The sequence below is a fragment of the Mesocricetus auratus genome, unplaced genomic scaffold (genome assembly GCF_017639785.1).
Source record: "Mesocricetus auratus isolate SY011 unplaced genomic scaffold, BCM_Maur_2.0 Super-Scaffold_100008, whole genome shotgun sequence".
NCBI classification, from domain to species: Eukaryota; Metazoa; Chordata; class Mammalia; order Rodentia; family Cricetidae; genus Mesocricetus; species Mesocricetus auratus.
The window spans coordinates 36,155,579-36,181,639 of NW_024429192.1; the positions used below are offsets into that span (position 1 = coordinate 36,155,579).

General features: G+C 37.1%; 1 protein-coding gene across 3 annotated transcripts in view; it reads left to right on the forward strand.

The window, feature by feature from the left end:
• The window catches only part of LOC101831861 (transmembrane protein 45A-like), a 33,186-nt gene extending 7,367 nt beyond the window's left edge, over positions 1-25,819 (forward strand). For all 3 annotated transcript variants that reach the window (XM_040750643.1, XM_040750644.1, XM_040750645.1), the window contains 6 exons: positions 5,172-5,361; positions 6,588-6,773; positions 8,471-8,655; positions 20,170-20,315; positions 23,483-23,577; positions 25,713-25,819. In XM_040750643.1, the coding sequence (XP_040606577.1) occupies positions 5,172-5,361; positions 6,588-6,773; positions 8,471-8,655; positions 20,170-20,315; positions 23,483-23,573 (798 nt within the window). In that variant the 3' untranslated portion in view covers positions 23,574-23,577; positions 25,713-25,819. The remainder of the gene's footprint in view (positions 1-5,171; positions 5,362-6,587; positions 6,774-8,470; positions 8,656-20,169; positions 20,316-23,482; positions 23,578-25,712) is intronic.
• Positions 25,820-26,061: the final 242 nt, after the last annotated feature.

The following is a 26,061-nucleotide window of genomic DNA, read 5'->3' on the forward strand; positions in this document are numbered from 1 at the left end:
TGTGTCCATCACAGATTCACGCCCATTTGGAGCCTGAGGCTTGGAGTTGATTGTGGGCATTCATATAAATATATATATTCTAGACAGTCATTTGTCAATTTATAAAAGAATAAGATTGACCCTTCCAAGGAGACATTTGTAAGTATATAGATAGTGTTGGTTGTCAGACTAGAGGAGAGGATGGTTACATGCTCCCAGTGTCTGGCAGGTAGATATCAATGCTGATAACAAACTTCTATGCTCTGGGCAGTAAGCACCTCATGCAACCTCACCAAAGAATTATCTGGTCCAAATGTCAATAGTAGCACTCCTGAGGAATTCTGTCTTATACTATTGCTTCTTACACTTCATTGTGATAGGAACCATCTGTTGATTTGGTTCAAATAAGGACTTAGAGCTGATAGGTCTGTAGTAGAACATAAACTGTTTTTTTCAATAGGGCCGCAATTTTTTATATGAAATACCAGAATGATCATCTTATTTTGAATATCAGTATTCTAGACTATCAGATGGGTTTGCCTAGAAAGATGCCAATGAGAGGCCCAGAAATTACTCAGGGAGAGAAGGAAGTCTATCAGGCTAGAAGGATATCTAGACATCTCTTTCATGAGTTTTCTTCAGTTTGTTCTAATAATAGACCCTCAGGAATGACTCTGGAAGTCTTTCTATTACTCTGTTAATGAAATATTTAAACAAAGAGCTGTTCACATATTTAAAAACTCATATAATTGAAGACTGGTTTTCTGTACCACTGACCAAAATTGGAGAACCAAAATTCTGTTTATAAGTAAGAGTTGACTCCACCATGTAGGAATAAAATAAGTAATATTTACATGATTTGAATTGGTGCTCATTGGGTAGACTGGACTAAGCTCTTTTAAAACTATATCTCTTTAAGTATTGATTGCCTCAATTTTCAAATTAAAAGATATATGCTACCCAAATGAATTAAGAAATAAAATTCATCTCTCTTGTCTACAAGAACTCATTTTAGCTTTAAAGATAGGCACCTTAAAATGAAAGGATGGAAAATGTACACATCGCAATTGGGATCAGGAAGCAAGCTGGCTTTGCCATCCTAATATCTGATAAAATATACTTCAAGTTAAAACTCCTCAGAATATACAAAGAAGGGCACTTCATTATAATCAAGGGGTCAATTACAATACCAAACATATATGTACCAAACTCTGGTTCACTCAGTTTCTTAAAAAGAATAGTAATAGGCTAAAGACACAGATGAAAACTTACCCAATATTAGTAGGTGATTTCAACATCTCTTTTTCTATAACGGATAGATCCTCAAAAAAAAAAACTGACAGAGAAGCTTCACAGTTAAATGACACCTTAAACCAAAGAGACCTACCAGATATCTACAGAATATTCCACACAAAGCACCAAGGAATATATAGTCTACTCAGAAGCCCATGGAAACTTTTCTAAAAATAGACAACATGCTAGGACACAAAGCAAACTTTAAAGAAATACAGAAAAATTGAAATAGTCCCAGGTATCCAATTGGACCATTACATAATAAAACTTGACATCAATAGCAAACAAAACTGTAGTAAGTCTATAAGCCCATGAAGATTAAACAACTCACCACTGACTGGTGAATGGTTTAAAGATGAAATCACAAAGAAAGTATTCTTGGAACTAAGTGAAAATAAAAACACAACACAAAACCTCTATGACTTACTAAAAACAGTTCAAAGAGGGAAGTTTATACACATAAATGCCTACATTTTTAAAAAATCACAAAGAGCACAAATAAATAATAAATTCTTGACTCAACTCAAGAATTTGAAAAATCAAGAGCAAACCAAATCCAAGTCAGTGGACAGGAAGAAATAACAAAAATAAAACAGAAATGCTGAAATAGAAACAAAGAAACCAATATATAGAGTCAATGAATCTAATAGCTGGTTCCTTGAGAAGATAAAAAAGACTGACAGACTCTTGACTCAATTAACTAAACAAAAAATAGAGGACTCAAAATAACAGAATCAGAAATGAACAGTGTAATATAACAGATAACAGAACTCAGAATATTCGGAATATTACAAGGGAATACTCTGAAGACCTGTACTGTGGTACATTGAAAAATCTAAAAGAGGTGGGTTAATTTCTTGAGCTATTAAAACTACTAAAGTTAAACCAAGATCCCAAATTGACCCATAGCAAGGGAGAAGGTTGAAACAGTAATTAAAAGCCTTCCTACTAAAATAAGCTCAGGACCAGACGGATTGATAGCAGAATTCTTACCAGACATTCAAAGAAGAGTTAAAGCCAAAACTTTTTTTTGGTTTTATGAGATAGGGTTTCTCTGTATTGTTTTGGAGGTTGTCGGTCCAGCCTGGCCTCGAACTCACAGAGATCTGCCTGCCGCTGCCTCCCGAGTGCTGGGATTAAAGGTATGCACCACCACTGCCCGGCTTTAAAGCCAAAACTTTTAAATTGTTCAAAAAAATAGAAATAGAAAAATCAGGCTGGAGAGATTGCTGAATGGTTAGAGGTAGGATTATAGAAAATTCAAGACATACCATGTTCATGCATTGATAGAATTAATATGGTGAAAATGACCATTCTACTAAAATCAATTTATAGATTTATTACAATCCCAATCCAAACACCAACAACATTTTTCATAGAAACAGAAAAAACATCCTATAATTAATATGAAATTAGAAATACCCCAGTAGACATAACAATCCTAAGGAAAAAAGAATAATACTACTGGAGAGATTGACATTTCTGATTCCAATATATATTATAGAACTATAAAAATGAAAACAACATTGTACTGACACAAAAACAGACATGCATACTAGTGGAATAAAGCACAAGATCGAAACATAAGAACATGAATCTACAGTAACCTGATATTTGACCAATACATACACTGGAGAAAATATAGCAACTTCATCAAATGGTTCTGTGAAAACTCCATATCTATCATCTTACACAAAATTTATTTCTAGGCAGATCAGAGACCTTAATTTGAAACATGCTAAAAATGCTAGAAGAAAATGTAGGATAGAAGAAAAGGACTTCATTTGCTCAGGAATTAAGGCCAATAATTGACAAGCAGAACTTCATGAAACTAAAAAGCTTTTGCACAGGAAACAATCAGTTGAGTGAAGAAGAAACTCACAGAAATGGGACAGAATCTTTGCCAAACTGACATCTGTCTGAGGATTCAGATGCAGGATATAAAAAAAAACTAAAAAGAAACAACAAAGGGCCAAAGGAATATACTACTCAATTAAAAATGGGCTTCAGATCTAAACAAATAAAGGAATAAAAATGACTAAGAAATACCTCAATTTTTTTATCATCCTTAACAACTGGTGACATATATAAAATGACAGCGAGATTTTTTCTCACCCAAGTCTGAATGCTGGTGAAGTTGTGGGGAAAGCAACCTTCATCTCTGTTGGTGAGAATGAAAACTGGGTGCAGCCAGTCTGGAAATCAGTATGGAGCATCACAAAACAAAACAAACAAAGGCATCTACTCCATGTATACTTGTTCAGCAGTGTTCATAGCTGACCTTAGATAGGAAATGGAGACAATGTAGATGTCCTTTAAGAGATGAATAATAAAAATATGGTTTATATATACATTATGGGATAGTATTCAGTTGTAAAGAAACAAAAAATCATGAAGTTTGTAGAATAATGGGTATACTTAGAAAATATTATTTTGGATGATGTGCCCAGACCCAGAAAGATAGACATTGAATGTTCTCTCTTATCTGCACTTCCTAGCTCCACATTTTCTGATGTGAGTATATAATATGAAGTAACTACAGAAATCAGAAAAGTGTAAAGGGACCATGGTGGGGGGTGTTGTTGAGAGGGGGATAGCAGGATATAGGTGATGTGTAGCAGTAAATGGAGAGACAGCCTGAGGCCCAAACTGGGGAGGAGAAGGGAGGCCAGTACAGAAAACAGAGGGAGAATGGACAAATAAAACCAAGATGATAAAGTCTCAAGGAATCATATTTTATATTTACCTAAAATTATACAGATGCATACAAATGTATCTGTATGCAATACACACACACATACACACACACATACAAACCAGTACCAATCATGAGAACAATATAGGCTATTGCTGTTGCCCTTGGATGCCCCTCGGAGGTTAAGATCATACACTTAGGACAGAGGATTTGGATGATTCGAGCTGTAACTAACCTGAAAGTCTTCCTGCAGTCTAGTTTCCATAGTGTCGGAAAATACTTTGCAAGTTGCCAAAGGAGGGACTTAATTAAAGTTCTACCCAACTATAATACCTATGAACCACAATGACCAGCATGGCAAGATATCCAGAAAGGTGCAATAGAGGCCCTCGTGTCGTGGTAAGCAACAGCTGTCTAAGTGGATTTGAGGCCCACTCAACAGAACAGAAATTGTGCCTGGTACTAGAAACATAGAAGGTTGTGGATCTTAGAATACAATCTACTGCTGCCACTTTGCTTGATTAGCATCCTTAACATTTTCTGAATTGTCCTTAGAACCATAGATAATTGTACATACCACCCCTCATCAAAGAAGCTTCTCTTTACAGCAAATGAAGACAGTTACAGAAAACCGCAGTTGAATACAAACATGCAGGCCAATGGATGGTGGAGTGCCTACTTCCAGTGTATACATCTACAACACAACTCTTGCAACGATGGCTTAGGGAACTTGGCAGAAGGGGGTGAAAAGAACCAGACTAACAGGGTGTTTGCTATGTGACTGCCTCTCTTCTAAAGGGAAGCATAACAAGACCTGAACAATTACAGTAACAAAGAGATATGCTGATGGAGTAAGGGAGTATGGGCAAAATCTCATGGGATCCTACCCCAGACAAAGAACTACAGGGAAATTCTTCATTGTTTTGATTGACAATTCATTTAAGTTCTCTAAATCTGTGCCTCAATTTAAAATGGTAGTCCTTCTTCATCCATGCTAATGTTGCAAAAATTAGGCATGTGAAATACTCAACATGGTACCTAATATATGGTGTTTAATGGTTGGAAAATTTAATTCTTGTAGGTGTTATTGCTATTATTGTGAGATCTACTGTATATCCATGGCCACAAGAAGATAGTCTGCTGTATGGAGATGGGAGATTCCAGAAATGCTGTGCCTATCTCCTGTGTATTCTTATCTTTGTAGATCCCAGGGGATTTCCAAGGTCATGCCCTCCCAGGATCTTTCTTGATTTTTTTGAGTCTTTGGTGGAATTCAGTGAATATTCTGAAGTACATCTGCAAAAAACAAAAACAGGTTTACCTTTATTCCAAAGTGTGGATCCATCGAGCAGAACTTTTGGATGGAGTTATACTAACTGGCATGGTTTTATTTGGTGAGTGCTTTTAACTTCAGAGTTCTCTCTCTTTCTCTCCTTCCCTCTCTCTCTCTCTCTCTCTCTCTCTCTCTCTCTCTCTCTCTCTCTCTCTCTCCCTCCCTCCCTCCCTCCCTCGCTCCCTCTCTCTCTTCTCTCTTTCTGTGTGTGTGTGTGTGTATTTCCATGTGTATGAAGAAGATTTAATGGAAAATAAAGTACTAAAGCTAATTTTGTTTTCAATATACCCTCGCATATATATTATAATTATAATTTTAATCTGAAGTCTTTATTAGGAAGGTGACTGCTATTGTTTACTCAAAGATCGTTCCTTAATGAATTAGTCATAGAATTTAATTTACCTGTCTCATATTGGAGACTTTCCTTTATAAAATTAGATGGAATGAGTGAAATAACCTCATGTCAATAGTCCTGATCCCTGAAAAAAGCCTGGTTATATTGAAAGTTCCTCTGGCTGTAGGAATCTTCAGTAACATATCAGTGCTGAGAAGTCTGGAAGAGGAATTGGAGCCAAGGAGGACCTTGCTTCATGCATTCATTCCTTCCTTTATTTTCTGAATTTGAGAAGTGGTTTAGACTAGACCATTTGGACTAAACCTTTACACTACCTTTAAGAATTCCCTAAAAACATGCTTTTTGGAGTTCTGCAGCTTCTCCATTAGAAAAGAAAAAATATCCTATTTTCCCATTAGTATTTTTCATGCTCTATTAATGATAATAGGTCTTTGGTATGGCCTTCAAACTATAGACTAGTCTTTTCCCAAAGAGAGGCATTTCTCTGTCAGTTTCTAAAGAGCAATAGATAAGGCAATATCCCTAACAACATTAAACAGTTTATGGAACTGACTAGTCTACCAGTTGTGTCCATCAGGTCTGACCAGTTATCTCAGGGTTAGGGTTATTTAGGTTATATTTATTAGGTTATGTAACTAACTTTAGGTTATATTTATTAATTATGGAAAGATGAAAGTTTAGAAGTATTTTATTAAGAACAATGGCCTTAAGTCAATGATGTAATATATATCTAGAATAAGAAAGAATCTACCCTCAGGTTGATTTCTTAAATCTAAACAACCAAATCTTTTGAGATTTCACTAAATTATGATGGGTACTTAACCAAAATGATTTCATAAGAGGGCAACAAATTTTTACATTCACTAGCATATCCTTGGGTGTACTAGAAACTTAAGGAGAAGTTACTTGTACTGTGATGTATTCTCTTACAGGTGCCATCAGCCTACAAATATATGCTATCTCAGGAAGCCAGCTGATGTGGGTCCTGCGCTTGCACCACACAATTATATATACCTTCTATGGGATTCTGGGTGTGACTAAAATCTTAAGCGCTACCATTAATTCATTTCCAGCCTCCTTAACTAAATTGGCATTGTCAAATGCCTTCCTTGTACAGAGTAAGTATCAATATTTTTTTTCTGGGCTTTTCTCAACTATTAGACATCTAGGTAGCTTTTTATAGGCTACCTTTGGTGTCATGGTATAGCCTTGATTGATGAGACCATTTCTATCTGGGCCATTGTGAGTTATTTGGGAGTCAGAATGTTAAAGATTTTCCTTCCCTACTAATTTATTTAGGACACTTAGGCCAGCAAAGCCATTCAGTGTATTTTACTCATGTTTCATCTTCTACCTTAAAGCCTCATCCATTAACATCAGGATATTTTCTATCATCTACTGGCTCTTTATAAAATAATCATGGAGCAAAACTCTGCTTGTATGTATTAAGTAACAACTCGAATATCCAGCCATATTAAAAAAATGAGGTTCTTGGGGCTATAGAGATAGGTCAGCAGTTCAGAGCACTTGCTGCTCTTCCAGAGAAGCAGTGCTTGATTCCTAGGACCAAGTCAGGTAACAGGCAACTTCCTGTAACTCCTCTTCTAGACTCTACAGGTACATGCACTCGTGTACACACCCACCTTGACACACACACATATATATATATATTTTATTTTTCAGTTTAAATTTAGATAAGAAACAAGGTTGCTTCACAAGTCAGTTCCAGGTCCCTCTCCCTTTCCCACCCCTCCTCCCGTATCCTCCCCCCAACCCCCCCATTATCCCCTCATTTCCCTAGGGAGGGTGAGGCCCTCCATGGGGGTGTCCATAGTCTGTCATCTCATATAGGGCAGGGCCCAGACCCTTCCCCAAGAGTTCAGGGTGAGAGTGCACCTCACATTGTTGGATAGGAGTCCAAAGTCCGTGGACACACATATATTTCATTAAAGATAGATCTTAAAGGATGAGTTATGAATTTTGAGTGATCAATGATAAACTACACATTTTGTCCATTGGTCCAGTGGTTTCTCATCTTATTGTAGGGGAAAGGAAGCAAGTGTTTAATGATTTATCTTCATCTATCATACATATATGAAGCACATTCATTATGGAATCATGAAACCCTCAAATAATCAGAGGACAGTCACTTCCTGTCTGTTCCTCTTGCCTCCCACATGTGTTGAAAGAACCTCTTCCTGCTACTCTTTGAGAATGAGAACCCATTAAAGATGAGTCCCAACAGCCAACAGCAGGACTCTGTTATCTCAAAGTGTTACATTATACATTTCATGAGTGTGTTTTACCTTTTTAAAGGAAAATATTTAAATAAAATTGGAATCTATTCATGGAATGAAACAATGCACATATTTACAACTTCTTGGGCACTTCTAGATACTGTCGCCTTGTCCATAGTTGTGATTTATGTGTGTGTTTACATCTCCTAGTGAACTAATGTCCTGATGTGAGGCTTTGCCTCATTCATCTGTATAATTGTGCAATTCCTAATTCCCCAACCTCATTAGGCTTTTTATTTATCATTTTTCACAGAGAAGTCTGTGTCTTATAGTTATTTGAAGATTCCATGATGTGTTAAAGGCAAAAATAAATCTTAGAGGAGGGGAAAGGAAGGTTATTATTCCAACACTTAATTTTTAAGAAGCAGCAATGACAACTATGGATATCAGTTGGGACTTGTTCCTATGAGCAATTGTCTATTTGTTCATAAATGTCATGGATAGAGGAAGAGCAGGAGAAACTGTGAATGGCTTTTGGTTCCATTGAAAATGACAAACTGTTTTCCTCCCTCTATTAGCTTTTATCATGTACAACCACACTCATGGCCGATTCACAATGGATGTTTTTTTGCATAAGATACTGGCTCTTGCCACCTTTTCAGCAGGTCTGGTTTCCTTCATGGAGATCCTCATAAAGAATAATATAACTCTGGAACTAATGCGGGCAAGTCTCATCATACTCCAAGGGACCTGGTTATGGCAGGTGAGTTGGGACTAGGAGGTGATGGCAATGTGACTGCCTGCACTTGTAGCTTCTCTCACTTTGACAGAGCATATTGTTCTATAGTTTAAGAACTTTTCTCCGCTGTGTTCTATGCAATACTAATGTGGACCTCTGAGAAATTATATTTTTTAAGTGCTTAGCTGCTGAGGAGCCAGATAGTATACCTACCTAAGTAGCTATCAACTCTGAGATGATGCTTTTAGTCAAAGCCATTTTGTGATACTTAAACATTTTGCTACCCAATGACCAGCAAGTTTGAGAAATTAGTGGGAGGTAAGAAATTTGTTGTGAAGCAACTATATGGTTGATGTAGGTGGGACTAACTCACTGTAAGCCATGCCATCTCTGAGCAGGTGGTCCTGAGTGCTATATGGAAGCAGGCTGAGCAAGCCAGGGGGAGCAAGCTGGTAAGCAGTATTCCTTCATGACCTCTACATCAGCTTCTGCCTACAGATTCCTGCCTTGTTTGAGTTCCTACCCTAACATCCCTCAACAATAGACTTTGATGTAGATGTGTAAACTAAAATAAACCCATTACTCCCTAAGTTGCTTTTGGTCAAAGTATTTTATCACAGCAGTAGAAATAGCTAAGACAGTCTAGACTTAAATGTGCTCATATTTGGAGCTCAGTGACCTTTGTTAAAATAATTCTTATCTTGAAACTATCACCAAATTTCAGGTCATGGAGATAAAAGTCTGTTTTCTTGTGTTTCATGGTTGTAGAGAGATTATTCAGTTTTTTGGAAAACTTTACGTGTAGTAGGAGCTAAGAGTCTCTTGTGGCTTCAGCAGAAGATGTTCATGACAGGCTCGTATTTTCAATGCTTAATCATAGCTTGTGGCTTAATTTGTGTCATTCTATCTTGGAAATATGTAGTTTTGTTTTTTACTTTTAAGTGGCTCTCAACTAATTGTCTGCCTTAAGTTTCAGAAAAGACTTTGAGTTTTAATTTTCAAGCAATATTGATGCTATTAAATATTTGGAGATGCTTAGAGATAATATAAATGCATTTTTCTACTTTGAGATAGATGGTTGTGGACCTTCAGGTGCCCATGTGGTAAATGGCCAGCCATGAAAACATACAAAAAAGTAATTTTATATGATGAACTCAGCAGATTGTATTTGGGGATATATATGTAGACACAAAACCCTATATACACACAGTGACTATCAAGGAAAAAAGAGACTATGAATTTGAAGGAGAGTGGGGAGGACTATATGGTAAGATTTGGAGATAGGAATGGGAAAAGAGAGATGTCCTAATTAAAAATGTAATCTCAAATATAAACAACAACAAGACTCAATTGTGAAATATCCCTCATAAGCTCACACTTTGAATGTTTGGTTTCCATCTGGCAGTGCTATTTGGAAGAAACTCTAGAAACTTTAGGAAATAGGATCTAGTTTGAGGAAAGAGGTCTCTAGTGGCAAGGTCTTGGGAAAATCTTTTACCACTCCTCTCATTTTCTCTGCTTCATTCCTGGATGAGGCCCTTCTCCACCATATTCTCCTGCCCCATCATGTTCTAGACAAGCACATGGAGCTATGTGACTGTGGACCAAACTCCGTGAAACCATGAACCAAAATAAATCCCTCTTCACTTGAAGCTGCTTTTGTCAGTATTTGTCATAGCAATGAGGAGAGTAAAGACAACAGGGCTCAAATTAAATTTCATTCTTTCTATATGACTCTATGATTGTCTCAGCATCATTTAATAAAGGGACTATTAACTAATTCTGAAAAATCCATTAAATACCATTTGCAAAATATAAAGATATATCTCTCTGTGTGTGATTATTTATGAAATACAGATTTTATTTTCTTGTTTCTGTTGTTTATTGTTATACCAACACCAGAGTTCTATTTACTGTGCAGTTGTAGTAATTTTTAAATTGTGAGCTATGTAACTTTTCCTTTTAAAGTTTTGCTGTTAGTATGAATCCTTTGCAATTTATATGAATTTCTGATCAGTATTTTTTTAGCATCTTGAATGAAGAACATTTGTATTTCAATAGGTATTAGACTGTAGATGTTAGTGTTACTCATTTAATTTCATTTAGGGATTATTTGTTGCTTGTGTGTAAAGACTATAAATGACTTTTGTGTTGAATTTGTACTTGTGGATATGCTTAATTAATTTGTTGCATTTTAAGGAAAGCATCCTCTGTATTTGCTATATGTAAGGTCAGAATATGTACAAATGTAAAGGATTTTATTTAATCTTTCCTAACATTTTGGTTTTTAATTTTTTTCTTGCTTAATTGTGCTGTCCAGAGTTTCCAGAACAATGTTAAGAGGCAGTGAAAAAGGAACTTTATTTCTTATTTTTGATTCAAGGAGGAAAACATTCATACTTTCAATATAAAATATGATATTGTCCACAGGGTCTTACTCACTTTAAAATATTTTTGACGTATTTTTCCTTTTATCGAAAATACGCTCTTTTCTGATATAATATTTTCATTGATTATTTGGGAATTTCATATAATTTACTCTGATCACACTTAAATCGCAGTCCTCCCAGGTGTGCTCCCCTACTCTTGTGACCTTCTACCCAAAGATAAGAAGAAGGATAAAAAGAAAAAGTACTTACCTGGCAGGGAGACTCTATGATCAGAAATGGCTTTTTTTTCTTATATAATAGATCCTGATTACCATTTCCCCTCCCTTTATTCCTCCCATTTCCTCTCCACCTCTCCTCCCATCTAGATTCACTCCTTCTGGCTCTCATTAGAAAAGAAACAAGTTTACAATAAGATGAATTGGATAAAATAAAACCAAGCACATCATAATAGGACACAACAAACAAAGAAAAGAGTCTAAGAAAAGGCATAAGAAAAAGATATAGATACAGAGATATACTTGTTTGCACCCTCAGGAATCCCATAAAAACACTAAACTGGAAGTCATAATATAAACACAAAGGACTTTTAGGGTAAAAAGAGAAAAATATGTAAATTAAACAAAATGTAAGGTAAAATTAAAAGAAAAATTTAATAAAGCCCCAACATGACATTTTAAGACCAAGAACATCCAAAGATGCAGTTGAGTTCATTTTCTGTAGGCCATCTACTGCTGGGTATGTAGCCTGCCCCTAAGAATAGTTTGCTTCTCCAGTGACAAACCTTTGGAAAAAAACTAAGTGTTCATTTGAAGTGATTGTAAATTGGAGATAGCTTCTGGGTTAGGAATGAGGGTTTCAGTGCACTTTTCCTTTCAGCTCTAGGGCTCCTTCTGGTGTAGACCTTTGCAGGCCCCATGCATGGTGCCAGTCTCTGAGTTCATGTGTATTGATCCTGTTAAAAGGCCCTGTTTCCTCAGAGTCCACCATCTCTTCTGTCTCTTACTCTCTTTCTTCCTCCACTTCTGCAGGCTTCCTTGAACTCTGGAGGGGTTGGGAAGGATTTGATGGAGACATCCCGTTTAGGGTTGAGTGTTTTGAGATCTCTCACTCACTAAGAATTGTATGGTGGTGGGTCTGTGTTTGCTCTCATCTGCAGTAGGAGGAATCTTCTCTGATGATGGCTGAGAAAGGCATTGGTTTATGAATATAGCAGAATGTCATTAGGAGTCATTTTATTGCTGTGTTCTGTTAGTAGAACACAGTATTATTTGGTTTTACACTAGATCCATGGGCTATCTAGTCTCAGGCTCCTGGTCACCCTTAGGAACGGGTTCCAACTCATGGAGTGGGCCTTAAGTCAAATCAGTTATTGGTTGGTTACTCCCACAAGCTTCGTATAACCTCTGCACTAGCATATCTTCTAGGCAGGATACCATTTTAGATCAAAGGGCTTGTGGCTGGGTTGGTTTTTACATTTCTTCTTTGCTAGCTTACAGAATGCTTTTCTGTACCAAAGATACTAGAATGTAGGGGTGAAAACTCTATGTAGGCACCAACTTGACTTCTCCCTGGTCAGTGAGTTGTGTAGGTATTGTCTTCAACAATGGGGCCTTGCTGTCAGTTTGTGGAGAGTGACCTACAGTCTTGGCAATAACCTGGGTTCTTTGGTGGTTCCCATGGGACCCCTTTGGCTAATAACTCAGCTTGACATAACTTAATTCAAGTACTGGCAGCTTCATTTTGTGGCAAGAAATAGCCAGGTATCCCACTCACTCCATAAATTGGAGATTTCATTTAGATAGCCTTCACCTATGTACGTACTTTAGGAAACTTCTACTTTAGGTTTTTGAATCACCTCTCCAATGGCCCTCAATTTTAGTTCTCTCTCCTGGCATTCCCTCCATCATTATCCAGTTACCTCCCCTTCCCCCACTTGATCCCCTATTCCAGTTCCTTCCACTCCATCCATCCATCTATCCTTAATTTTCTGTTCTACTTCCCTTTCCTAGGGAGATTATCTGTCACCTCTAGTGCCTCACTCTATAACTAACCTCTATGATACTATGGATTATAGCTTGATAGTCATTGAATTAACAGGTAATATCCACATATAAGTGAATACATACTTGTCTTTCTGGGTCTGCGTTACCTTATTTAAGATTACTTTTTCTAGTTTAATCTATTTAATATTTTCTGTAAATATTTTCTGTAAATTTAATATTTTCTATGGCTGAGTAATATTCCATTGTGTAAATGTACCACATTTTCTTTATCCATTAATCTGCTGAGAGACACTGTTGGAGTCCTGCCCCAGCTGGGTTCAGGTCCTGAGATGGGGAAGGGGTGTCAGCAGAAAGAAGAGTCTGACTACCAGATGAGATTCACACAACAAGCAGCCCCAAATAGCTTGAGCTGCTTTTATTTATATTTCACAAACAAACATGTCCACTGCCCCCTCAGTGTTGGCCCCAGGCAAAAGCAAACATGTGTTTTCCAACTTTTAAACCAAAAACAACACTCAGTATTTTGCTAGCTTGGCTAAATATTGAGCCAGGTACATCCTGTCCTTACATAGCTAAAAGGTGATTGACACAATGCAGTTAACTTATACTTCTCTAACTGTGACCTTGTCCTCTAAATGGGTCCTGCATGACTAATCCTCTCTATGAAGGGCAAACTTTGATAAGGTACTCTTTTTCCATCATACCACAACATTTTTAATGCCCCTCCCCACTGCCCCACAATTGGGGGATGTAGTTCCCTGTGCTGTTCCCTTATATGTGCCCATTAACTTTCATTATCTCTGATCTTGTCAGCACTGAATCAGAAAAATTCCCAGGGTCTTGAGTATTAGCTGGCGCTTCCAGATAAGAAACCAGCGAAGCTCCAGTTCCCAAAGAATTTTAGGGGAAACTATTTGAGAGAAAAGTGGGGTTTCCAGAAATGATTACACCTTTCCCATTCATGACTGACAACAAAGTGAAACCAGAAACCTCTAAGAGAATCATCAACTTTAAGAGAGAAGAGAGCATGCAGGCTGTGGTCCCAGCAGTATTCTTCCCCACCCCTTTTTAAATTTAAATTAGAAACAAACTTTTACATGTCAATCCCAGTTCCCTCTCCCTCCTTTCCTCCCCTGTCCCCCAACAACCCTTTATCACATCCCTTTCTGTTCCCCAGTGAGGGTGAGATCTTCCATGGGGATCTTCAAAGTCTGTCATATCATTTGGAGCAGGGCCTAGACCCTCCCCCATGTGTCTAGACTGAGAGAGTATCCCTCTATGTGGAATGGGCTCCCAAAGTCCATTTGTATACTAGGGGTAAATACTGATCTACTACCAGAAGCCCCATAGATTAACCAGACCTCCAAACTGACATCCTTGTTTAGGGGCTCTGGAACAGTCTTATGCTGGTTCCCAGCTATCAGTCTGGGGTCCATGAGCTTCCCCCTTGTTCAGGTCAGCTGTTTCTCTGGGTTTCTCCAGCCTGTTCTTGACTCCTTTGCTCATCACTCCTCCCTCTCTGCAACTGGATTCCAGTAGTCATCAATCTCATTATCAGAGAAGGGCATTTAAAGTAGCCTCTCCACTATTGCTTAGATTGTTAGCTGGGGTCAACCTTGTAGATCTCTGGACATTTCATTAGTGCCAGATTCTTCTTAAAACCTATAATGGCTCCCTCTATTATGGTGTCTCTTTTCTTGCTCTCCTCTATTCTTCCCCTGACTCAATCTTCCTGCTCTCTCATGTCCTCCTCTCCCCTCCTCTTCTCCCCTTCTCTTTCTTCTAACTCCCTCTCCCCTTTCCCCATGCTCCCAATCAGCTCAGGAGATCTTGTCCTTTTCCCCTTCTTCAAGGGACCATGTATGTCTCTCTTAGGTTCATCCTTGTTTCCTAGCTTCTCTGGCAGTGTAGATTGTAGGTTGGTAATCCTTTGCTCTATGTCTAAAATCTAAATGAGTAAGTACATACCATGTCTGTCTTTTTGTGACTGGGTTACCTCACTCAAGATGGTTTCTTCTAGTTCCATCCATTTGCCTGTGAATTGCAAGATTCCATTGGTTTTTTTTCTGCTAAGTAGTACTCCATTGTGTAAATGTACCACATTTTCTCCATCCATTCTTCAGTTGAGGGGCATCTATGTCACAGCAGTATTCTTGCACAGTCTCAAAGTCCACTGGTTTTTGCCAAGTAAGAGAGGCTTTGCCTCATGGAGACCCATTGCACAAGCATTCATAAGCTGATCTGAACGTAGGCCACACAGCTCCCAATAGGACAATCCCAATGAGATTGTTTCTAATTTCTGACTTTTATGAATAGAATATGATTGAGCAAGTGTCTCTGTGGCAAGATGAAGCATCCCTTGGTTATATGCCCAAGAGTGGTAGCTAGATCTTGAGATGGATTGATCCCTATCTTTCTGAAGAACTGGCACACCAATTTCATAGTGGCTGTACAAATTTGCACTCCCATCAGCAATGGATGAGTGTTCCCCCTACTCCACCCTCTCACCAGAATGAGATGATTCTGTTTCACTGATCTTGGCCATTCTGACTAGTGTAAGAAGAGTTTTTATTTGCATTTCCCTGATGACCTTGCATGTTAACATTTCTTTAAGTGTTTCTTAGCCATTTGAGAGTTTCTTTTTTTTTGTTTTTTGAGAATTCTCTGTTTAGAGCTGTACCCTGTTTTAACAAAATTGTTTATTTGTTTTATTGGTATCTAGGATTTTTTGATATTATATATATATATCCTTATATATATTATATATGTTAGCCTTCTATGTGATATAACTCCTCTTATGTGGAGTTGGTAAAAAAAATTCCCATTCTGTTACTGCTTTTTCCAAATGGTGGTGTCCTTTGGCATGCAGAAGCTGTCCAGTTTTATGAGGTCCCATTTATTAATTGTTGATTTTAGTGCATTGTGTTAATGGTGTTCTGTTCAGAAAGTCTTTTCCCGTGTCAATGAATTCAGGGCTACTCCACACTTTATCTTCTATCAGGCTCGATGTATATGGTTTTATGTTGAGTTTTGGAGTTGAGTTTTATGCAGGTTGATAAGTATGGATCTATTTGTGTTCTACATGCAGACATCCAGTTTGCCCACCACCATTTGTTGAAGATGCAACTTTTTCCCACTGTGTATTTCTGGCTTCCTTATAGAAAATTATGCATCCATAGTGTGTGGGATTATGTCTGGGTCTTCAATAGGGTTAGATTGGTCAACAGTTCTGTTTTGGTGCCAATACAGTGCTGTTTTTTTATTACTATAGCTCTGTAGTACAATTTGAGGTTGCGAATGGTGATACCTCCAGCAGTTCTTTTATTTTCAGTATTGTTTTAGCTGTCCTGGGTGTTTTATGTTTCCCTGTGAAGCTGAAAATTGTCCTTTCAAGATCTGTGAAGAACTGTGTTAGGATTTTGATGGGGATTAAATTGAATCTGTTTATTGCTTTTGGTAATATGGTCATGTCTACTACATTAATCCTACCAATCTATGAGCATGGGGAATCTTTTCATCTTCTGATATCTTAAATTTCTTCATTCAGTGTCTTACAGTTTTTATCATATGTTTTTACTTGCTTGGTTAGAATTACCACAAATATATATATATATATGTTTTGAAGGGTGTTGTTTTCCTGATTTCTTTCTCAGTAATTTTGATATTTGTATATAGAAAGGCTAATACTTTGGTGAGCTAATTTTATATTCAGCTACTTTGCTAAAAATGTTTCCCAGTGGAATTTTAGGATTACTAATATATACTATCATTTCATCTGCAAATATAGATATTTTGACTTTCTCCTTTCCAATTTGCTTCCATTTGATCTCCTTCAATTGTCTTATTGCTCTAAGACTTCAAGTACTATATTAAATAGGCATGGAGAGAGTGAACAACCTTGTTGTAGATGGAAGTTTCTGTCCTGCCCCATCTGCAGCCATTTAGTTCCAAATAAACACACAGAGGCTTATGTTAATTATAAACTGTTTGGCTTATTGCTCAGTCACATTACTAACTAGCTCTTAAACTTAAATTAACTCATAATTCTTATCTACGCTTAGCCATGTGACTTGGTACCTTTTCTCAGTAAGTCATTCTCATCTTGCTTCATGTATCTGGGTGGTGATTTCCTCTTTGCCTTCCTCTTCCCAGAATTCTCCTAGTCTGGTGTGCTATTTAGTTGCTAGTATGAGATCTCTCCACTTTTTTTAAATGTAGGCATTTAGTGCTCTGAACTTGCCTCTTAGAAGCGTCTTCATCGTATCTCATAAGTTTGGGTATGTTATATATTCATTTTTATTCTAGTCAATAAAATCTTTAATTTCTTTCTTGGCCAATTTTTAATCTAGTAGTGAGTTGTTCAGTTTAAATGAAAGTTTTATGTTGTTGATATATAGTTTTAATTCATGATGGTCTGATAATATTTGGGGTCTTATTTCAATTTGCTTGTATCTGCTGAGATTTGCTTTGTAACCAAGTATGTGGACAATTTTGGAGAAAGTTTCATGAGGTACAGAGAAGAAGGTATAATCTTTTGTGTTTGTGTGTAATATTCTGTAAATCTCTGTTAGGCCCGTTTGGTTTACAATGTCTGTTAACTTCAGCTTTTTTTTGATTAGTTTTTATCTGGATGCCCTGTCTCCCACTATCAGTGTGTGAGAGTCAACACATGATTAAATCTGTAGTAGTGTTTCTTTTATGAACTTGAGTGCCCTTATGTTTGGCGCATGGATGTTGCAAATTTACATATTCTCTCGATGGATTTTTTCCTTTGTTGACCATGTAGTGTCTTTTCATGTATCTTTTGACTAGTTTTGGTTTGAAGTCTGCTTCAACCTGTAACAACTTTCTTCTTAAGTCCATTTGCTTGACATATCTTTTTCCAGTATTTTACCCTAAGTAATGTCTATCCTTGATGCCAAGGTGAGCATCCATTCTGTTAATCTGTGTCTTTTTATTGAAGAGTTGAGACTATTGATATTGAGAGGTATCAGTGATCATCTTTTGTTGATTCCTATTATTTTGTTGTTGTGGTGGTGGTGGTGGTGTGGTTGCATTGTGTGTGTGTGTGTATGTGTGTGTGTTTCCCCTGTTTTGATGTGCTGGTCTGGGATTATTCATTCCTTGTGTTTTCATGGGTGTGGTAACCTCTTTAGGTTGGAGTTTTCCTTCTAGCACCTTCTATAGGACTAGATTTGTAGATAGATATTACTTTAACTAAGTTTTTATCACAGAATGTCTTCTTATTTCTCCAGCTATTGCAATTGAAGTTTTGTTGGTTATAGTAGTGTCATATGGCATTTGTGGTCTATTATAGCCTGTATAACATCTTTTTAGATCCCTTTGACTTTTAGAGTCTCCACTGAGAAATCAGGTGTTATTCTAATAGGTCTGCTTCTGTATGTTACTTAGTCATTTTCCCTTGGAAATTTTAGTATTATTTCTTTATTGTGTATGTTTAGTGTTTTGACTATTATATGACAAGGGGAATTTATTTTCTGATCCAGCATATTTGGTGTTTTGTATGTGTCTTTATTTTGATAGGCATCTCCCTCTTTAGATGATGGATTTTTTTCTTTAATTTTGTTGATTTTGTGCCATTGATCTGAGTTTATTCTCCTTTTTCTACTCCTATTATTCTTAGATTTGTTTTATCATATCATCCTAGATTTCCTGGATGTTTTGTGCCCAGATTTTTTAGATTTAATGTTTTATTTGACCCTCAGTGTTGTGATCTTGTTAGCTATAGAGTCCTAATGACTTATTATTACATGCCATCCTTTCATATGTCATGGATAGAGGTTTGGCTATATAGTCCAAGCAAACTTATAACGTTAATTGATGTTTTACCTGCTCAAACATAAAACAAAAAATATCTGTAGCAAGTCTTTCTTTGTACTGCCAGCTCCTAAATAATGGCACAGAGATTTATTAATTACAAAAGCTCCGTCTTAGCTTAGACTTGTCCCACTAGCTCTTGTAACTTAACCCATTTATTTTAATCTATATTCTGTTGAGTGTCTCATCACCTCATCTCTCCATACTGCTCATGTTGCTTTCTCTGTGTCTGGTTGGTGACCCTGCATTTCTTCTTCCCTGAATTCTCTCTGTCTCCAGAAGTCCCATCTAATCTTTTCCTGCCTAGCTATTGGCCATTCAGCTCTTTATTATGTCAATCTTAGTGACACATTTTCACAGAGTGTAAAGGAATACTCCACAGCAATCATCTTTAACTGGCTTGTGCACACTGCACTTCCCATACTTGTAGTAATGCAGGTACATATGTTACCTTCAAAAGTTCACATGTTTTCAGAAAAAAGGACCATATATCAATGAAGATAAACAGCCTAGGTGATCCAGCCTCTCAGAATGCCTCTTTTGCAGTTTTCTCAAAATTCTGCATCTAGAACATCTTCAAAGCTTCTAGTTGAGATGGTCCAACCTCACAGACTATTTAACCAAGACTTTAGATAAGACCTATACTTTCCCATCACATAGAGACTAAACAAAAATAATACAGCTAGTTCTCCTAGGACTTGACGACCATTATCCCAATTTTCTCAGGGTCCCCTAAAGATGCCATTGTCCCCAAGCAACAAGAAGCAATTTAGAAAACATTACACTACATTGCCAAGAAGTGGGGTGGATAGTTTTTGGTCATTCTGTGGGTAACAGCTGTCAGCTTAGTCTCCATGGAATGGTGGCAGAGAGTGAGCAGAGGCCAAATTAGGTAATATCCTTCAAAGATGATGGGATTGGATTTGGAGGAGAAGAGCAACCGTGAAGATCTGAAGCTAGCCCACCTGCTTCACTGGCCAGAGTCTATTACAATCTTGTGTAATCTATTTTTGAAATAATAGAATGAATCTATATATGTGAACTTTATGAACATCTTCCAATATTAAGGGATACTTGGTATTCATATTTTGAAAATTGATCTTTAAATTTCCTTAAAATCTGTTTCAAAACTATGATTTAGTAGATATTGTCTGTTATTAAATTAGGTCAAAACATGGTGTTCATCTGTGACATCTCAGGTAATGGAAGCTATCTTAATCATCAAACATTTAAAAATTAACATGGTTAGCAATATGTTCCTATATTTTAATTTTTGGGGTTTTATTTCGTTATGTTTTGACTTACAGATCGGTTTTGTTCTATATAATCCGACTGGAGGTTTTGAATGGGATCTGACAGATCATCGCAATAATATGTTTATTACCATATACTTTTGTTGGCATTATGCATTTGCCTATATCATCATTGGAGTGAATTATGCTGTTATCACTTGGTGAGTTACTGATTTTTGTTCATGGATATTCTATACCTTGGTACATGATTATCAAGTCCCAACAATATTGAAAGAAAACTCTTGAAAGGTGCCAATTCTTACTGCCATAGCTCAGTGGATTTCCTAATCCAAATCACAAGGCATACAGTCTCCATCCTACAGGTTTCTGTATTTGCAGTATTTCTATCTAGAGTGTTCCACTTAGTAATCACTAGCCCTTGAGCATTTTAGTTATGGCAAATGCCAAATTAATTTTAGTAAATATAAATATCTCATAAGGTCTAATCTCTTATTTACTATGTTTAGAAACTACACATTTACTTTCCAGTCTCTCCCTATCCCTAACACATTTCATTCTAAACTTTCCAATCGCGCACTCCTGCTACCTGGCATATTCACATTAAGTGGCTATCTCTCCTTTCAAAGAGCCTATGATTCCTCTAACCCATTCATCCACCAGACATTTTAATAAAAGTAGTGCTGACTATTATTAGTTCATTTGTGTTAGTCCTCCCAGTTATCCCAGTTACCTTGAGCTGTCATAAGGGCACACTGCCAAACATGTACCAGTTAATCTGTGTTGCAGATAAAAATTAAATACATCATATATGCTTCATTTATTTTGAAAGTCTTATATGCCATTTAGTTTGGCTCTTTTATTGATATTGTAAAGATGATAGCAAGATTCAGTACTGCCTTTATTTGATTAAATGACTGGAAAACTCAGCCCTGAAATTCAGGGTAAGGAGTCATAAAAATCTGGTAGTGAGGGTTTCACCATGTGTTTGTATCTCATCCATTTGTGATGAAGTTTCAAACATAATGTGATTGGTCTGGCACGGCATACCTATTGTCAAGCAGCCTAAGTAACATGGAATAACCACCCCCAGAATCTCTAAAAGATGAGGCTATCTGTCAGCTTACTAAAGTGATCATTCAAAGATCATCCTGCCTCACATCTGCAGTCTCCATTATGATGACTTATATATGGGAGCTATCTGCTCAGAAATATTGTTATGTGCTTAGTATATCTTACATTTAACATCATGTGTTCCAAAGAACATTTTCACAAGATCTCCTCTGTGGAAATAAGAGGAAATACCAACCAATCAAAACCAGGTTTTCCAAATGATAATTCATATGAGCCACTTTAATAAGCAAAGTAGAGATTATCTAAATACCAGATTTATGTCAGCTAACTGATAGGTTAGCTCTTGTCTTTCTCATATATATGAAGGGAATATAAGGTATCAAAAGAATATATCTCTCTCATTTTAACTTCTAAAATTTGTTCCATTCTACTGAGTAGTGGTTATTTTCCGTTCTTGCTTGTTGGCTTTCTCTTGGCTCCCTGGAGGCATCTCAAAGCCTTAGAGCTACTAGAGACAAATAGAACCTGGTAAAGACTTCTGAATGTGCCTGGAGTGTGGAGTTAAGTGGCTTGTGATAAGGGCATATATAAACCAGAGAAAAGAAAGACAAAGTCACCAGGGGCTATGCAAATAATTAATTCATAGGCTAGAGAAATGGCTTGATGATAAAGAGCACTTACTGTTCTCTCAGAGGACTCCAGTTTATTTCCCAGCACCTGAGACTTCTGGCTCTCAACCACCCACTACTCCTGTTCTCCCATACCTGAAGTCTTCTTGTAGACTTCAGAGTAGCCTCATACATGTGGTCTACACACACATGTAAATAAATAAAAATTTAAATAATATGATATAAGCAACTAGATGTACTTTTATTCTCCACAACAAATTTCAGTAACAAGCTAGTCGATCAACCAGCCAACCCTTTACATTTCATACATGTTGAAGTTGTGCAATGAGGAAATAATATGTGACTTTGAAAAATGAAGAAAGGAAGTTTTCAGGCTTTCACTTGTTACAGAGTATTAGCCATTCATGCAGAAGTGGCTTGAAGGTTTGAGAAGGACAGTGGGACAATATTAGTAGTCAGTAATCAAGGTCAAGCATTTTAAGTGGTTGTCTTCAGCTATTAAATCTAAAGATGTTTCAGAAACTAATCAGTCATTGTTTACTGGAGTTGGAATGAGATGGCAGAGGCTGAAGAATTCTTTTCTATTTATAGATGAGTAATGTGACCCTACTGTCAAAGTGTCCAAAATGCTACATGCCAGAATCGCTTCAGACTGGCTAGGGTTCAGTCAGCAGATAGGATGAAGTCTCTGCTCTGTTGACACTTGGTGGGACTGAGAGTTCAAGGGAAAGCAGGGAGCATTGACAGGGTTGGGCAGAGCTCCATCAGAAGGAAGGCAGGAAGTAAAGCTCATGTGTGGGTGGCCTGGTGAACTTTCTCTTAAAAGAGAATTTGCTTTATCAAATGTCTTTCCATAGTCTTGTGCATTTCTGGAAATCATATCTTATTCATGTAATCAAAGTCACAGTGTCCTTATGGAAATCACACATGTGAAAAAGTTTACATATGTCTTTTTTAAAATTTTCAAGTGCATTTTTATTTTTTAATATTTATTAAAAGATATTAAATTTTGCTTCACATGTCAATGTCAACCCCAGCTCCCTCTCCTTCTCCCTCCCCCTCCCACACCCTCCACCAAACCCCCTCCCCCCAATCCCCACTCCTTTCTCCAGGGAGGGTAAGACCCTCCATGGGGGTTTGTCTATAGTCTGTCATTTCATCCAGGACAGGACCTAGGCCCTCTCCCAAGAGTCCAGGCTGAGAGAGTATCTCTCATTGTACCTTTTCTCATCAGAGACTCAGAAAACCTGCTGAGCTTGGGCCACTAAGTAGCTTCCTGTCTTCCAGTGTTAAAAAATTATCATCACCACTTCCTTCTGAGTTTCTCTTGAAGTGAAGATTGTGTCAAGGGAGAAAATAGTTCTCTAAACTTCTTAACTCACCATGGACAGGGCAATCACCTGATATTGAGTGTTCCATGTCCTGTGCAAAAAATAAACTTCTAAAGAGGCAAGGAGGGATTAAAAATCGACCCAGACTGCCCTGCCCCTTCCCTGGTGTGGCTGTTTCCTTATACTTTGCTTTATTCTACATAAACTTTCAGGAATCTCTGACACCGAGTAAATACAATGTGCTTTTCCTCTAGGCACAGAAATAAGCTGGGGTGTTAGCATTTTTTATTTTAGTTTTCACGTAACCAAGACTATTCTCCTCTCCTCCCCATCCAGGTTGGTTAAATGGAGACTTAGGAAATTGGGCTTCTCACAAGTTCCACTCCTAAAAACCATCGTGCAAGAAGAAGAATCGGAAGAGATGTGAACTGGTTGGTCAGCCATTCTCTCTTACATAAACCGTTTCTTTTTGTAATGAACCTTGCTTTTATTTTACTTGTGACCTGCATTCAATACACACAACGGAACTGTACTGTTTATGGTTCCGATTATGCTAAAAGTACTTAAATGTAACTATTTTATTTTTATCTTTGAAAGTGCCACATGGAATCCTAGTCTTTCTGTATCTTGAAATTCACTAGAAATGGAGCAGCAATAAGAAGTTAATATAGAAACCTCAAGGTTTTGTTTTCATTATTGGGCTATGCCACTTTCTCATGTGACACAGAAAAAGCTGAATAATTCAGAAATACCTTTCTGTGAGATAGTCCCCGTGGAGAATCAGACATAAATCAGGACAGTGTTCATACTGTGAGATTGGGAGCATAGGTAGGAGAATTTCTGGAAGCTCTCAGACTGGACAAATCTTCATACATCTCTGTGACTATCAAAGAGACCCTATCTTCAGGTGGAAGGTGAAGACCAACACTGAAGGTTGTCTTCAGACAGCTACATATGTGCCGTGGTATCCACATTCACTCACTTCATATATACTGGCACACATGTATACAGACACATTTCACACACAGACACAGTCACACACACACACACACACCAAAAGAGAAAAGTATAATTTGCAATAAGAATTCTCTTTTCAATAGTGATCTTTTATGTGAAAATACATCTATATGAATTTAACTTTTGACAGGATTATAATGGGTGAATATAGATCTTCTTTATTAGGTTTGTGACAAAACACTAAATGTTGTTTTCTATAAAAATTAATATGGATGATTTTGTTAATTCTTCTAAACACTGGCTTCACTTTTTGTTTTTTCACATTACTACTTAATTTTAATGCTGCTATTTGTTTGTTGTATAATTTATCTTGATTTCTTAATTAGTTTTAGCTTCCAATTAGTGGTCTGTTTGTTCCCAGTAGTCCATTTCATTGATCATTTCAATGATCTATCTTAGGACAAACTTTTAGCTTCATTATACCTTTCTGAAGTTGGTCTTTTAGGAAATAAATTATGAATAAAGAATATTTTGTGTTTTCCTATGTTCTCTTACAACCTCAAGGACATTGTAGCTTTTTAAAAAACATACAGAACCACGTTGGTTTCTGAGAGTACTCTTCCTTCAGTGCCCTTCAGTACCTGAGTCCCCATCTCTTTCCTGATAGTTAGAACCTATTTCCACCATATAACGTTCCCCTAAATGCTTTACCTGTTCTTATTTATATTATATTTCTTCTCACTGGTTCTCTGGGTAACTCAGTGCTTACAGAATTGGATACCTCATGAATGCAGACAGTCAATTACCAAAACCTTAGGTAAGATTGCTGCCAGTAATGACTCTGAGGAGGTTTTATTATTTTATTTATTTACTTTTGTGGATTGCCAGGAGCTCTTTGAATTGCTCTTTGGCTTGTTTACCTTACTTATTCTAAGTGATTTGCAGACGTGCATTTAGTTTCTTTTTAGCCCGTAGCGGTTGTGTTCATATTCATAATCCTCATTCCTTATGCCATTGCATCTGACCTCTTGGTTAAAAATTGAGAAAGCAAAGGAAGAACTTCAATTTTATTGATGCCTACTCCTTTTACTTTATGAATGATAAAGTCCTGTGTGTATACTACAGCAACATAGAGTTCTTACATAGTTTCTATATCTTAAACATTATGTAACTACTTATAAAATAGGTAAAATTTACAAATTATAACTGTATACTATGATGAGGGAAAAGTAAACATGCCATTAACTGTGTTTGGATCTAAATTGTTGCCCAGGAAGCAATGTGCTTTATAGGCTTTGTTCTCATGTGACTGGCTTTTTGGAAGTGATTGGATCACAAAGGACTGTAGCTCATGTGACTGGCTTTTTGGAAGTGATTGGATCACAAAGGACTGTAGCTCATGTGACTGGCTTTTTGGAAGTGATTGGATCACAAAGGACTGTAGCTCATGTGACTGGCTTTTTGGAAGTGATTGGATCACAAAGGACTGTAGCTCAATGTGGGTCTATGAGAATGTGGAAACTGGTTTGAGGAATCAGCTCACTAGAAGCTTGGCTTTGGGATTACATCTTGTCCTTTGGCCTTTTCTCATATTCTCACTTTTTTTCAGATATCATGACATGAAGAGTGTCGTCTGCCATACACTGAAGTAAGGCAGTCTAAACCAAGAAAATGTAGTAGACCCTGGACTGAAGCTATTAAAACATGGAGCAAGTATGAACTCCTTTACATTGTTCATGTGAGGTATTTTGTGTTTTGAGTTTATATGCACAGATCTGTTTCTAGGTTTTCTATTCTGTTGAATTGGCCTTTTTGCCTAAGTGCTGCTGTTCTAAGTTGCTACAAGAATTCTATAAAAACCTCAGCCCAGAAAACGGGTGCAGTTGTGGCATGCATACCTTGGCAGTAACCAACAGGCTTCTATTTGTACTTAACACCCATTCAACAGGAAAGAAGCC